Source organism: Xiphophorus hellerii, chromosome 9, assembly GCF_003331165.1.
Source record: "Xiphophorus hellerii strain 12219 chromosome 9, Xiphophorus_hellerii-4.1, whole genome shotgun sequence".
NCBI classification, from domain to species: domain Eukaryota; kingdom Metazoa; phylum Chordata; class Actinopteri; order Cyprinodontiformes; family Poeciliidae; genus Xiphophorus; species Xiphophorus hellerii.
The window spans coordinates 18,034,740-18,049,699 of NC_045680.1; the positions used below are offsets into that span (position 1 = coordinate 18,034,740).

The window sequence follows — 14,960 nt, forward strand, 5'->3', positions numbered from 1 at the left end:
AAGGCTTCTGGATATTTGTTCACATTGTATGCATGTTTTCTTCTTTACTTTAGACAATGTTGTATCAGTGGCATATTTAGATGACCTATCTTTCCTGATTGCGACGGATTACTGCGGGGTCAAATTGGTGTCTGCACTGAGGAGGAAGTTTGACATCCATTTAAAATGTGCTTTCAAACCAACAATATTGATACTGTATAGCATCATTTGACTAATCTCATCCTTAGATCTGGACGGAAAAAGTTTAGATTCGCTTTTTATTATTATTTAACTCAAGATTTTAGGAAAGTTTTTCTTAAAACAGATGGCAATGAAAAACGTTAAGTTACATCTAATTGGCTGTAAAATACAATGTCATTGTTACAGTGTATTAAAATTTCATAAATTATAAAGTCGGCTAAGATGTATCACATTTTGATAAAGGATTTTGAAAAGACTGTAGCATAATAGTTGAAATCCTTCAAACATGCTTTTGCAGATTTTTATTTGTACGAGAAATGTTTGGTAAAACAAAATTATTGAAGTTAGATGAGTGGTTCCCAAATTTTTCAGATTGAGATCCACAAAGAAAACCCAATCTATTTGTTGAACACACAAGCATTACTAGTCAGTCAATTTAAATCCAGATGGCAATACTAAGAGCCAACAACTTAATTGTATTACTATTTGAGACTAGTTCACATCTTTATGTTTTTTTGTTTTTCTCAAGAGTATCTAAGTTGAGTTTGCAACCCCCAACTTCAGGGACCACAGTTAGATGATTGTACTAAACATACTGAGGTAAAATTGATGAACATAAGTACTTCAGCAATTTCAGATAAATTAATGTCAAATTCTGGTTTTGTTAAAGGCTGTAAATAATGCTAAAGTTTTCTTAGTTGGAAAAAAATGTAGAGCTGTGCATTTTGGATGATAAATTAATCTATCAGTTGTAGGTAAATTGGGACAGAATACATCCAAAAAATTTTTTCAATTAATTTTGTTTCTTTGGAAACATACATTATTTGTTGTGTCACCGTTGTTACTTATAATCTAAACGTATGATGCCATAGGTTGACAAAGTGTTTTGCTTCATACTACATAATAAAATTCTCTATGTCCTTCCCATGTAAGGGACCTTACACCACTTCTATTTTTAAAAGGCATTCGGTTGTGTGACTACTGTGCAAATAAGTAAGAAAATATCAGCAAGATTTTAAAGTTACGCCTCCAACTAAATCTTACCCATATAACCCATTTTACTTGAGATCACCAAACTTTTTAAGTTCTTACAATAATGTCGCAACAATGAGGAAAAAGTATTTATTTCGACAGTTATCAGAAAGATATATATTCTACATAAAATTTCTTTAATTTAACTTAATAACAGACACTTTGTTACACGAAAGCATACGGTTATAGTAAATGTAACTGCACTGGCTTCCTCGCAGAGCAGTGACTTCATCAGTGACCAGCCACTGAATATTCAATGAAAAGCAACGGGACTTCTCGGTTTACGACAGAGTGTGGGAACGGTGGGTAAGATGGCGGCGCTGAAGGAGGAGCAGTGCTACGGACTGTCCTGTGGAAGAGTGAGCAACGGCAGCAATGTCACCGTCTTTCACGTTAAACTCACTGACAGCGCGCTGAGGGCGCTTGAAGGCTTTCGGAGCAGCAAGGTAATTTTGTTCTCCGTAGCGGCGCGCCATTCTGGTTCGGGTCTGAACTCTTTTCCTGTAGGCAGTGACAGACACAGAGGCAGGCAGGCAGGCAGGCAGAGGGAGGTCAGTCACCGCTCTGTCTGCCGCTGCCTTCAAAGCTGAAACACTGCAGCCTGGTTTACAAAGTCTGTCTTGTTTTGAGTTGGAAATGTTGTAGCGAGGCTTTTTTTTTTTTTTTTTTTTCTTACTTCACACTGACCGTAGTCTTGCATTTATCAAGCTCGCTGCTTTTCAACACAAGAGCCTCAATGGTTATTTCATTGGTTTGCGCAACAGTTTTTTTACTTAATTCGTCCCAACATGAGTTGGGAATTAATCTGACAACCAGGGGAGAATCTGGGCTGTCATGTGTCGATGCTTCCAGAAACTTTGTTGAGCTGCAAAGAAATGTTTTGGCAGACCTTTGCTAGCAGAACTAGCCTGCGACTGCCTGGAAGCAGCGAGGGTTGGAGCTTTAAATCGCCTGTTCTGAACTAACGCCTTCTTATAAAGTAATGTCAGGGGAAAGTGTGAATTGGGTTGACAGGCAAATGACGACGCCGTGAATAATTATGAGAGAACAGCCAACATTCATGCGAGTAGTGTCTATTTCATTTCCCAACCCCCTCAGTTCCAGTAAATGCTCACGTACTCATCTCAGCCTAAAAATTGCGTCAAACTTAAAATTTCTGGTTTTATTTTGTTTTATACATATCAACATTGGCTTTCAAATAATCTACAGCCATTGCGCTTATAGCTTCTTCTTGCTCGCTGGACTTTCTGTGCCCAGAGCTTTAAGTCTGTTTGTGGCCATCTAATGTTTCAGCTTCTATAAATATTTGACAGGGAAAACCTGACAGGGCAGGAGGAAAGGGCCTTATCTCCAGCTTCAGTGGCTGTCTACAGCAAGACTGCAGCTGATAAACCAAAACAGATAAACTGGAACAGGTAAACTGGGTTTTAGTAAGAGGGATTTTCTCTCAGTTGCATTACACAAGTGTTTGTGTTCGCTAAGAATGTGAAACTTTATTTTTCTTTGGAGATGCAGAGAACCATTTCACGCCTGAAACACAAACTTCTGTTTCAGTTTTATGCTTTTAAAACTACTTGCCACACTTTTTATGTAAAATCAATGAAATTCTCTCTAGCTCTGGTTTGTTGCCTATAGAACACAATGTAATTGTTAGTTTATTTTTTAATCAATTGTATTTCAATCAAGTTAAAATCTACTCTACCCAGAAACAAGCTTCCACACACATGCCTGTTGTGATATCACATTTGGCAACTAGGAGGGCAGAGTTCTTATTTATATTTATTTGGATAATGTTACTCATCCAAATGATCTGAACTTTGTAAGGCAGCAGTAAAACATTCAAATCATGTAAAAACAGACCGTAGGGTTTCAGGAAAATTTGGCTTTAGTAGCGCACATGGAAGCAGTTTGTGGAAAGGATAAGGGAAATCTAAAAATGGTCAGATTTCATTTGTAGAACAGCCTGTACCAGAGGGTGGCAACATCCACAATTCAAAGAGCCATTTTTTCCCCTTCTCAAACTAAATTACACATAATCCTTCAAACAAGCCTACTGTTTATTTATTCGTTTTGCTTTTTATGGTTAAGGTTTCAACATTGTATGTCCATTTTTAGGTTTTAGAACAGAGAAAATCCATTAAACCATTATAGCAAGAGAATGAATACATTCTAACAGCAAAACATATTTAAACATGGCGACAAAAGACAAACCCTGTACATTTAGAAACGCGGTTCAGTTCTATATACTCTGGGTGAAAAGTTATAAAAAGCTACTGTGGAGGAACTTAAGAGCTGCATGTGGCTCCAGAGCTGCAGGTTGCAGACCCCAGCAATCATCATTCTAGTCAACAGTGGCGGCCAGTGAAAAAAAATCTTGCTGTGCCAGTACAGTTTTCCTTCATAGTTCATAATGATTCAAACTACTGGTAGGAAAATAACTATAACTCCTCAACAATATAGCATTCTTCATACTTCAAAATAATGTGAAGGGTCATTTGAACTAAAAGAAAAAGGTCTGTTAAGTATCTTGCAAAATATACAGTATATAAGTATTAAACGGCCGACACTGAATCCAACTCAAAACTGTGAAAAATACCAAACCACTGTATGACTGCCTAGAAGTTTAACTCTGAACAAACAGGCTAATTTCTGTTGAAATTGAACTTTTGAGTATCAATTAATGGATGAAATAATCATGGCTGCAAACATAAAATTAACCGAGAAATCAGGACTTTACCAGGCACCACTTCTGTGGTGCAGAAGAGAATTAAGAGGAGTTTATTGGAGAGAAATTCACAGTTGAATAGTCAGTTGGTGGAAATGTTGTGTAAGTAACTCAGATTACATTTAAGCACACACTACTAAGGAAAACTGTCTTTAAGTCCTACGTCACTCGTACATTAGGTGCAAACTTGACTGGATGTTGTTATTGCTGATGTAATCACAGGTATTGGTTTGACGGTAACCTTTGCGGGGCTTGTGTGTCAGTTTAAGCGGCTACACTTCGGTTATCATCTGGCATGACTGTTGAAGATGGCGTTCATCAGTGCAGACACACAAGTTTGTCAGCCGTTTAACTTTGTGCAGCTGTCAGGAGAATATTACACCATAGATGAAAGGGACTGATAAACTGGAGAGACGGACCAGGAAGTGACGAACCTGTTTGCAATTTTCATCCTAAGCAGATAAGCAGTCTTGCAGCCACCGTGGCCAAGTTCATTATAGGTTAACCGTGTCTTTATGCTTTTCCCACTTATTACACTTAAAACGCTTACTCGGATTTATTGGATAGAGTCTGCTGCATAATCAAATGGGTTCATGAAGGGCTTATTTTGTTAGGAGTGCTTTAAGCATTGGCATGGAAATAAGCACATGCAAGATCTCCTGGAGAACGGAGGATTATGTTTGAGTCACTCTTTTCTTTTGGGTATAAGGAGTGTCTTTGGTAAAGGTATATGAGATCTCAGTTTGCATTCCAGATGAATGTAAATGACAATTATAGATGATGGGAAAATTAATGCAAATAAGTTATTGTTTTAAAATATTCAAGTTTCATATGGGTATACATAGACGCACTACAATTTGAGTATTTCATTTATAACAAATATGCATAATTAAAAGTTATAAAGGAGAGCTTAAAATGCGTTTGAAGAATAACAAACTTATAGTATTGCATGACAAACCAACAGCATCATAGGATTTGCCTTTATGCTTAGCTGAACATCAATAACAACCAACTTAATCACCTAACTTAGACAGAGGCTATGTGCAATCTAAGTAAAATTAATCTTATGTTTCTTTGCAACACCCTAGACTTCAGCCTCAATTGTTTTCATTGTGACTCAGACATTTTTTTCCTTAGGTATTTACACGCCTTTAGCTTCGTCATAACCCGAACGCTGGCTGATACCCAGCTGCAGCAGCGGGTTGGATAAGGTAAAGAGTTAAACTCTTAATTGCATCACTGTGCTGTGACTAAATATATTGTGTAGACACTGACGGAGCAAGACATTTTTTTTCTTTCAGATATTTTCAGCTTATGCCTATCTAAGCTAGCCAAATGTAAAATGCTGGCTCAGGTGCAGAGCTTATGCAGTTTGCTTATTGGCTTCAGAGTATTTTCCATGTTGTTTCTGGACGTTGCGCAACATCCACCCAGCAGCCATGGCGCTGTCTGTGTAATGAGTGCTTCCTGTAAGAGACATGACTATCAGCTGGGTTCCTCTCTGCACATTTGAGGACAAAGTTAACCGGAGCTCCTGCTGTGGGACTTGGAGCCCAACACTCACTCTTCCTTTTTATCATGTTTGTATTATTTTTTTTCCTTTAACCGGGTGTGACGCAAGTGAGGAAATGAGTAATTCTGCTACCAGCGTCATCCAGAACGGTTTCTAGAGAGCGGATGAGTTTTTAATAACGCCTTGGAAAGCTGTTGTCGATTGTATTGAGAAACAAACTGTGATTCAGCAGTGCTCAAGATTACTTTTTTTTTGCTATAAAGAAGCTAAATATCAACTGGCATTTGCAAGTTTTTCAAAGCTAAATTATTTTCTAATTACTGGCATTGTTGTATTGCAGCCTGGAATATGTGATCTGGTTGACATGTTGCTTCATCCTTTCATACAGATCGCACAAAATGTATTTCTGCCAAATTGTGTCAGCAATTGAGTGTAGAAAATGTCAGACTGAAAACCACTGACCCCTATAGAAGTGTACACAAGCAAAAACAAGCAAACCTTCTCCCAATGTTTAGGCAATACACATGTTTATTCAACACAAATAACTCGGTGTGAACTAAGGCTTAGATTAATTTTTGTCAAACTATCAATCGTATACGAAGCCAAACTTCTGACCCTAAGGTGAATTGGTGACAGACTCCTGACCTTAATATTGATATTTTAGACTACTATTTGATGTCCTGAGTCTACTTTTGATTAATGTTTTGACTGAAGTTTTCAGCAGTTTGCTGTAACTATAACATAGTTAATGACAGGGTATTGCACTATTTTAAAATAAAACCTTTAAAAATAGATGAGATGAAAATTGGACCGTGCGATTAATCAAGTTTTGATTCATGAAAGTGAGAAGTAAAATGTAATTCTATGCTAAAATAAAGTTTGCTTCAAGACAAGCATGGTTCTTAAGCATAGAAAAAAATACAGAGTAAACAAGGATATAGTTAATTCAGATGTGTTCGACAGCAGCTCTGTAGACTTTCTGTGCTTTTGATCATTTTGCTGAATATTTTCTTTAGCAATGAACTACAGCAGCAGGGAAGGTTGCACTGGATTGTTTAATTTCTTCACCGTTTAATAGCCGACTGAGCTGTTGTCTGAAACATTTTTTTGCATTACAAAGTTCATCTCTATGAACACGGTCAGTGAGCTGTTTGTGTTTTGAAGCTAATATTTAAACAGATGGTGTGAACTTATGTGTTCCTGGAGGCTTATCATTTCACTGTTGCAGCTTCAGGAGCTTCATTGACCTTTTTTAAGTTGCTCTCTAACATCAGTGTTGTAACATTAGCACAACCAGCATATGGGATCTTTTTGCATTTCCTCTTTTCCTGTCTGTCTGAATACATTTTTGGTGTAAATATTTTGTGTTGAAACCTGAATCATCAGATTGTATTACTGATTTAAAAAACTAATTTTCGTGGCAAGCTATGGGCCTGGGCATCTATGCCCTGTCTCAACCCTCATGAGATCGGAGCGAAGTAATGGATCTGGATTTTGTTGTCCAACTTTGGTTGGTCTGCCAGCACCATGGTTATTTAAGGAATGCTTATTCCTCCATCTCAGCAGATCACGGGTCAGTGCCAGGGACGGCTGTAATGACTAAAGCCAAATATGACTCACTAAATGTCATGATGTTCCTCTGTCCTGTGACAGCGTTACTACAAGTGACCATATCAACGCAGTGTCACACCAGACTGTCTGACCTTCTGTATCGTTTGGCAATACGTGTTCCCACAAACACGTATTGCCTTAGAACCAGCAGCAATTTGGAGCTTTGTATGTCTATAACCTTCAGCTGAAAAATGTTTTATTAGCCCTAAGAGATTGCATAAAATAAAATTAAACAGAATTTGGAAAACCTTGATGGAATCCCCTCTAACATGGTGCTGGATTTTCTCTGCTTGTTTTAGATAGGAGAGTCCCTTTAAGTAAAAAAAAAAAACAAAAACCTTTAATACAGATGTAACACATAGTTATTTTTGTGACTGTTTTCAAACTAATGACATACTTTTTAGGTCCATCCTGTTTTAACTCACATTTTGTCAGCAAATGCATCACAATGATATTTGCAGTATCCTTATAAAGACATTCAGTAAGTGTAAATAATGCTTACAATACTGGATCGCTTATATTTTCAAGTTTTTTTGTTTGTTTGTTTGGCTTTTTTTTTTAGATCTATTTACATGCTTTTTGAGATTGTGGACAACTATATAAAAGCAGGTTGATGCACTGCAGTATCCATTAACCTGAGTTATATCATTATTCTCAGCTATACCTATGTTGTAAAGGATTTCCTGTCATATGAGGGTAAATATGTTTTTATGAAATAAAGGCCCTACAGAAGTGAACAGAATGTCATAAGTATTAAATAGTCTACATTAGTGTGTTTAACACTTGTTCTTGAATAACACTTAACTCACAACACTAATGCACTCTGCAATGTCACATTTATTGTTAAATTCTACTTTTTGTTCCAGCAAACCTCTCTGTTTCTGCAACAATAGAAGGGAATAATGTGTTTCTTTTAGAGGAACATCTGACTAGGGAACTCGCTTCTTGCTCCTGACGATATTTGCATGTGGAAGAGTTTGTAGAAATCATTGATTAATTTTGAATTTATGCGTGCTGCTGCTTTTGTATTGTCTTGCGACAAAAACAGCAGCTTGGAGTTTGCCTGCCCGAGGTGTTTTCTTTTGTCCCAGCTGCACAGGTACATTCTCCGTTTTTCTGAGGTTGTTGTTTATGATGCAAGTGGCTCTTGCCAAACAGGAATAAAAGCAGTGAGTCCAACAGCCCCTTTGTTCTAAAAAGCACAAAAAATGCTGAGTGCAACAAGAGAATGAATATTTAGGGGAAAATATTGCAGAACTTTTCAGAACCTGAAAAGGACATGGTTAAGGTCAAATGTGTTCTGAGGTCAAATGTGTTCTGAGTTGTATATATCAATGCAAGTCATCAAGACTGCTCTTCTGCTACCACTTGTTTAATAAAAGCATATTTTCTACGTTGCAACGTCAACATAGAAAATGTGAGTGCAGTGTGATTGAAGCAGCAGTATTAAAGCCATTACAATTCATGCTGATTACAGAAAAGGTTACACACCAGCCTAATTATTGCGTACCACTCCTCTTCCGATAAATCAGTGTTCTCAAGCTGCAGTCCTTGAGGGCTGGAGTCCTGCAACTTTTAAATGTGACCCTTGTCCTACACACTTGAATCAAATGGTCCAACTGCCTCACCAGCATGCAGTGAAGCTCTACAGAGCTCTGCTAATGAGCTAATATTGGAGCCAGGTGTGCTGAAACAGACGTCTGAAGTCACAGGACTCTGGCTCTTGAGAAATGCAGTTTGAGACCCCTGCTTTAAACACTCACCAGACATTTTATTAGGTACATCTCATATAGTGGCAAAAGAGGACAGTTATGTATCTTCCAGGCACATAGTGCAGTTTTATAGAACAATCAGATAGCTAGGTTACCTTCAATTAATATGAGAATGTTTTATCAAAAACAACTTAAAGGTAAACTGACTTAGATTGATAACAATATGATGCTTTGAAATTGACGTCACTCTTTTTAAGATCCTCCTACCCTTTCCAATATTCTAGCTGCATCACGACATCACAACAATTCTTCTCCATTGATGACGTTTACAACCGTTCTTAAGCGTGTTGTAGGTGTTTGCTAATTGCTGCTGGTAGAGCTGTGTGGCCGTGGCTCAGGGAGCTCAACTGGAGACTAAAGATCCAAGTTCTGGGTGAATGGGTGGCGCGTCGTACGAACGGGTGTTAAGATATCTTCGAATGTCTACCATGGGAAAGTATCCAGAATACCATTTCTGAATGCACAACACTGGTAAATTAGCACCAGGCAGATATTGTTTATGCACCACATCCTACCCAAGTAATTGATGGTGACCATGATCATCCCTTTTAAGACTGCAGTGTACCCATTGTCTGACTGTGGCTTCCAGCAGGATAATGCACCAGGTCATTAAGATCACATCTTCTCAAACTGCTTTTTTGTACATGACAGGAAGGTCGCTGTACTTAAATGACCTACGCTTTCACCAGATATCAGTTCAACAGAGCATTTTTGAGGATGTGATGTAATAGGAGTTGAACAACGTGGACAAATCTGCAGCAACTGCATGGGGCTCTCTTGCCAAAATCAACCAGAATCCCTAAGAGAGCGTTTTCAACACCCTGTTGAATCTATGCACCTTAAAAACAAGACATTTAAATGCAAAATGGGTGCCAAAATAGTACTAATATGGTATTCCTAGTAAAGTGGCCAAAGAGTGTATGAAACCGTTTGTTTATGTTAAATTTTCTGGTCTATCCTGTTAAAATATACATTTTTTTTCTCACTTTTTTTCACCTTTCAATATATATATTTTCAAAGCATCACCCTTTTCCTTAAAAAAACTTTAGAACTGTAAAGATAATAAAAATCTTTTTACTTTTTGTAAATTACCTTGTTTCTGTTTGTAAATGTCATTTTAGAAGCAGCTTGTGAGGTGTGTGTGTCACATGCAACATAAACTGATCTTACTTTTACAAAGGGTGCATACATCTTAAAGTAATGCCTCCATTTGAAGCACAAGATCAAACGTACTGATGCATTCATCAGTAAAAGACATGAAAAGCTTCAAAGGATGTCTTCGTAGTGTTGAAGAGCCAGCTCCTGTAAAAGCACCAATAACTGGGCCCAATAAAGCCAACATCTGTTACTTGGGCTCATAATCTCAGCTACGTTAAAGGGCCAGAGTGGAAAGATGTAATCAGCAATGATGAATGCTCACTGAACATATAGACACTGTCATTTCACCCTTGTAGAGTGCAGACTGCTCCTCACTTCTTTAATCTTAGACAAGTTGAACATCTCAATGTGGCAGTGATGCTAAATAAATACCTGATAATTTCAGCTCATATACCTATTTAGACCTGGCCATTCGTTTGCCTATTTCCACTTAAACAAAAAAAACAGCCAGAAATCATTACATTTATGGAAGTCCTTTTTATGTTTTGTTTGTTGTTAGGGTCTTAAAGGGATGATTGAAGTCATTGGTTTTTTTCCTCTACCATGGTTATAGAAAAAACATTGAGGTTCAAGATTGTCCCCCTTTTTTTTTTTTTCCCCTCCTTCATATAGTGCCAGCTGCTTTTCCAAAATAACGGGCATATGCAGTCAGAAAGTGTTGGTGAAATAGGCAACACGTTTTAAGCAGGGTTAGTTTCAGAACGGTGAGCTTGGCAACAAAGAGGAGCCTTGTCAAGCTGATCCTCACTCTGTTGCTGGTTGGCTCTGACTGGGAGCATCCACAGCCCTGATCGGTGATCAGGACCCAATCTCTGTCACTAAGGTTGGCCCTGTGGAACATTCTGGGCTCAGGTCCCAGAGAATAGTGACATGTCAGCAGCCCATTGAAATGAACAGGCTGAGGATAGCACTATGTTAGCAGTGTTACCAGAGCGGCGGGGGAGACTGTTGGGTGGGGATTGCTAAAACCTGCAATGTTTAAAATTTCAGGAATAGTGAGGTGCTTTGTCAGTTTTGGTGCTCTGAGCGAGCACATTGCATGAGGAAATGAAACAGCCTCTTTCTGTAAAGCTTGTGAACTAGAGCATTTCTTCCTTCCCCCCCCCTTTTTTGTTGTTTTTAGTCTGGTTGTCAGACAAAGTGGTTCTGTGTTTTTTATAATGTCCAGCATGTACCACACAGCTGCCAATTAAACCTCCACTTAAATCTTAAGAGTTTCTGAAAATGTACTTGCACATAGTTGCTAGTTTGACTTTATGCAGCCAATGACAAAACTTTTCCTTGAGATGCTTGTTGTTGTGTCTTAGTGCATCTTTTCCTTCTTAATAATTTCTTAGTTATTCCTAGCATTGAAATATTTTCTATGAAATCATTTTACTTTCAAGTTTTACTACTTTAAAGTAATATACTTATTCATGTGTTTTTGTTGCTTCAAAAATATCAGGCGTTAAAGCAAATGAACATCATTTCATAAATAAGTAACTTAAATGTATTGTGAAATTTGGTTTATCTTACAGCTTTAAGCAGAGAATTACTAATGTTGAAAACAAGTGGGATAACTGTCCAGATATTTGTATGTTTTGTCAGGATGATGCAACAGAAAACGTTGGGCTTTTACTGTGAAGTTGAGTAATAACTGTACTAGATATTGCATCGTCTAGAGGAACCTTATGACCTTTATGGTTGGGTGAAAAGTTTTGTAGTTGTTTCACAAGACATTTTAGAAACCCAATTTGGTATAGATTGTGGAACCCCATTTCTGAAAAAACATTTTTCCTCATAATTATAAGACTGTATCTCATATCACTTAGCTATGCCATTATCATGACTTAAATATTTTATCCTCAAGATAAATTGTTTCATATCCTGCTAAATATTTTTGTTGCATTTAGTATAAACAATTATATAATTGCCTGTATGCATGAAACAAAGTGACATTTTAAACAATTATGTTCTTAATTCCAGACACTCAGGGTTTTCCCAAGTGTATTTATTATTAGTCACCAGGTTTTACATTTTTAACACAGAAACAGAGTGAACTGTTCTACCACTCGTACCACTGGGCTTAGCAGGTTTTCTAGGGGAAACCCTGAAGAATTTCAGACTTTTATGATCTGTGGTTGTTGTCCCCATACAGACCTGATGACTTGTGTGAAAAACAAGAAAGGATCATCTTTGTTTAAGAAAAAACATAAACTTTGCTCAGACATGTTTATTGGCTTTACATTATGGCTTTTATCTAGAGTATGAGATTATACAACATTACATTAAACTATTGTTTAATGTTTATGCTGTCAGTGCAAAACATCTCATGAAGAATGATTAAATTTATTACCTTGATAAAGTCTGGTATTGTACAACCAAAACTGCTAATGTACAAAATGGGGTCATGCTCCTTGTCCTCTCAGTCAGAGGTCCATTGGTTTCTCATTTGTTTTGATCTGTAACAAATGGCTGCATATCTGTTTATGCTGCAAAATAACTTGTCCCCAACTCTTTAGAAATGTCTTCCTTTCTGGCTAAAGGAACATCCAATAACCTTTGGAAGACCGAATGACAAATTAGTGCAATGGGTGTAAAAATACCTTCAGAGAGTGAAGGTTCACCAAATAATAAGGTTAATTAGGCGACCATGTCTTTGAGATGGTCGCCTGAATTTTAATGTAACATTTAAATTCAGATACGATCTTACTTTTGAATTCGTCATTGCATTATTTAACAAGCTAAGCCCAAATCTAAACTTGTGACCAGAGAAACAAAGGAAACTCTATGACCCAGTGGTCTGAAGGAACACCTCTATCAGCCTGAAAATATTTGTTCTGTATGACTTGACTATTATCTTGAGATTGTTTCCTTGTAAATTCATTTCCAGTACATCAGCTCTTTTTTTTAGTATGACTCGCACTGAGGTTTCTCCAGGTCCCTCACAGGTTTTCAGTTGTTTTGAATTTTGGACTTTGACTAGACCATTGGAAAATGTTCATTCTTTATCTGATGAGCTACATTGGACCTGTTGCATGAGCCAGCGCTGGTGTAGCTTTAGTTGTCACAGATGGCCTTACCTTTGACCAGAAATTAATTAGCTGCATTCACAACTGCCCCTACACTGGAAGGTGCTGCTGTAGCTGCAGAAGACTCTCTGTGAACCAGCTATTCCAGCACTGTACCTGATGGTTGGTGTGAGGCATTTTTGTTATGTGATGATGTGCTTTACGACCAATCTTCTCCACTTTCTGTATTTAATAAATAAATGTTGCAGAGCTCTGGTAGTTGGTTGAGTTTCAGCTTTGCAAACCAAACCATATTTAGGATCTTTATGTTAGTGAAATTTTTGAATTGTAATGACACAGATTTTAATGTAAGCTGATGAAATTTTGGTAAAATGCCAGCAATCAGGGCTTTTTTCCCCTCCTGTGCCCAGGTGTGTTCATTTAGCTATTGAGTGACTGTTGAGGAGTTGATGTAATTTTGTGTAATAAATTTTGCTATTGAATCATTTAATTGAAAATATGATTTTTGAGATGTAGCCTGAGTTGAACATATTTTACGAGTCAAAATAAAGCCTAAACTAATTTCTGTTTCTTTATTGCAGATCCTGTCACAACAGCCATTCATCAGATTTAATGGAAACCAAGGGGTAAGCAAACAATCTTTCACTACCTCAGCACAGCCATTCATGCACGTGTTACAAAGCATTGTTTCTTTATATGGTATTGCTCTGGAGGCATTACAGTTAACCTGCTGATTTTTTAAAATATATTTATTAGTGCCAAAATACATGTTTGAGCCTTCATGAGATGCAGGTTAGTTTAAGATTTCATCATTTTGATGCCGACACACACACAGTGCTGTAAATTCATGTCCACCCACTCCCCAGTGTTTCATTTCTTAGAAAGCAAAGCAACAGAAGCTCGCATTGTTTTCTTAAATTATTGCTTCACTGTTATTTGTTGTGTGTTATTGCCTGCATTGTATTCCTTTTTTTTTTAAAGCTGTTTATTTTCCTTCGGTTTGCAGGTCTAGCCATATTTATGGTCAATATTAAAAACTGCAACATTAAAATGTACTAATCTATAATTGCAGTGCTATAACCTCAAACAGGAAGAGATTTTATCTTTAATTTGCATACTTTTGTTCAGTGAGAAAAAGAATCCCAGTATAAGAAATGAGATTTTTTTTTTTAATATTCACTAGTAATGCAGCCCCAGTCTTCCCCTTTGATTTCTTTCCCTCAGCTAAACTCACATTTCTGTTGGATTGAGGTCTGGGGACTGAGATCAAGATGAACCTTTTATTTTGTGAATCATTTCCATCTTGACTTAAATCATTATCCTGTGATGATCTTTATCTTATCCACTTTGACTTAGTGTGTACTGGTATTTCAAACAGGTAATTATATTAAAGCACTCTTATGAGTATGGTTCCCCCACATCTTAAAAAAACCACCCGACCCCCATATATTCAAATTAATAGGTTATTTCTGTACTTTTCAGTTTGAGATTATTTGAGATGTTTTCCAGAGATGTTTTAAACTTTAATGGGGTTTCAAATCAATGTGGCCAGAAGTTTGAGTTTGACCAATCAATGCGTTTTTAATATATTTTTTTGTTTGTGTCCATATATTTTTGTGACTTATGTTCTTTTCCCTATGTTGTCTTTGGTCAGTGGATATAAGGGCTGAAGGATGGATCAGCTTTGAGTTTTCTTTTTCCTTTTTTTCAGCATACTTAGCATACTCATGTTTCTGTCCATTATAGGAGTCATTGTAGGGCTTTGCGAAATTTGACCACGAAGCATCCGTCTCTGGAGAAATGCTAGGATTCTCTGGATTGTCTTTTTTTATTTATTTATTTTAGTTTTGGAGCAGTTTTATTTGCCTGTGTGGTACTTTCTATAGAAATACAATCTATTTTAACTCTCTAGGAAGAAATCTGAGTAGTTATGCAGAGTTTTCACACAGTGAGAAAAA

General features: G+C 37.2%; 1 protein-coding gene across 1 annotated transcript in view; it reads left to right on the plus strand.

The window, feature by feature from the left end:
• Positions 1-1,490: 1,490 nt before the first annotated feature.
• The window catches only part of ell (elongation factor RNA polymerase II), a 38,041-nt gene continuing 24,571 nt past the window's right edge, over positions 1,491-14,960 (plus strand). The window contains exons 1-2 of the mRNA XM_032572666.1: positions 1,491-1,658; positions 13,584-13,628. Coding sequence (XP_032428557.1) covers positions 1,524-1,658; positions 13,584-13,628 — 180 coding nt within the window. The 5' untranslated portion in view covers positions 1,491-1,523. The remainder of the gene's footprint in view (positions 1,659-13,583; positions 13,629-14,960) is intronic.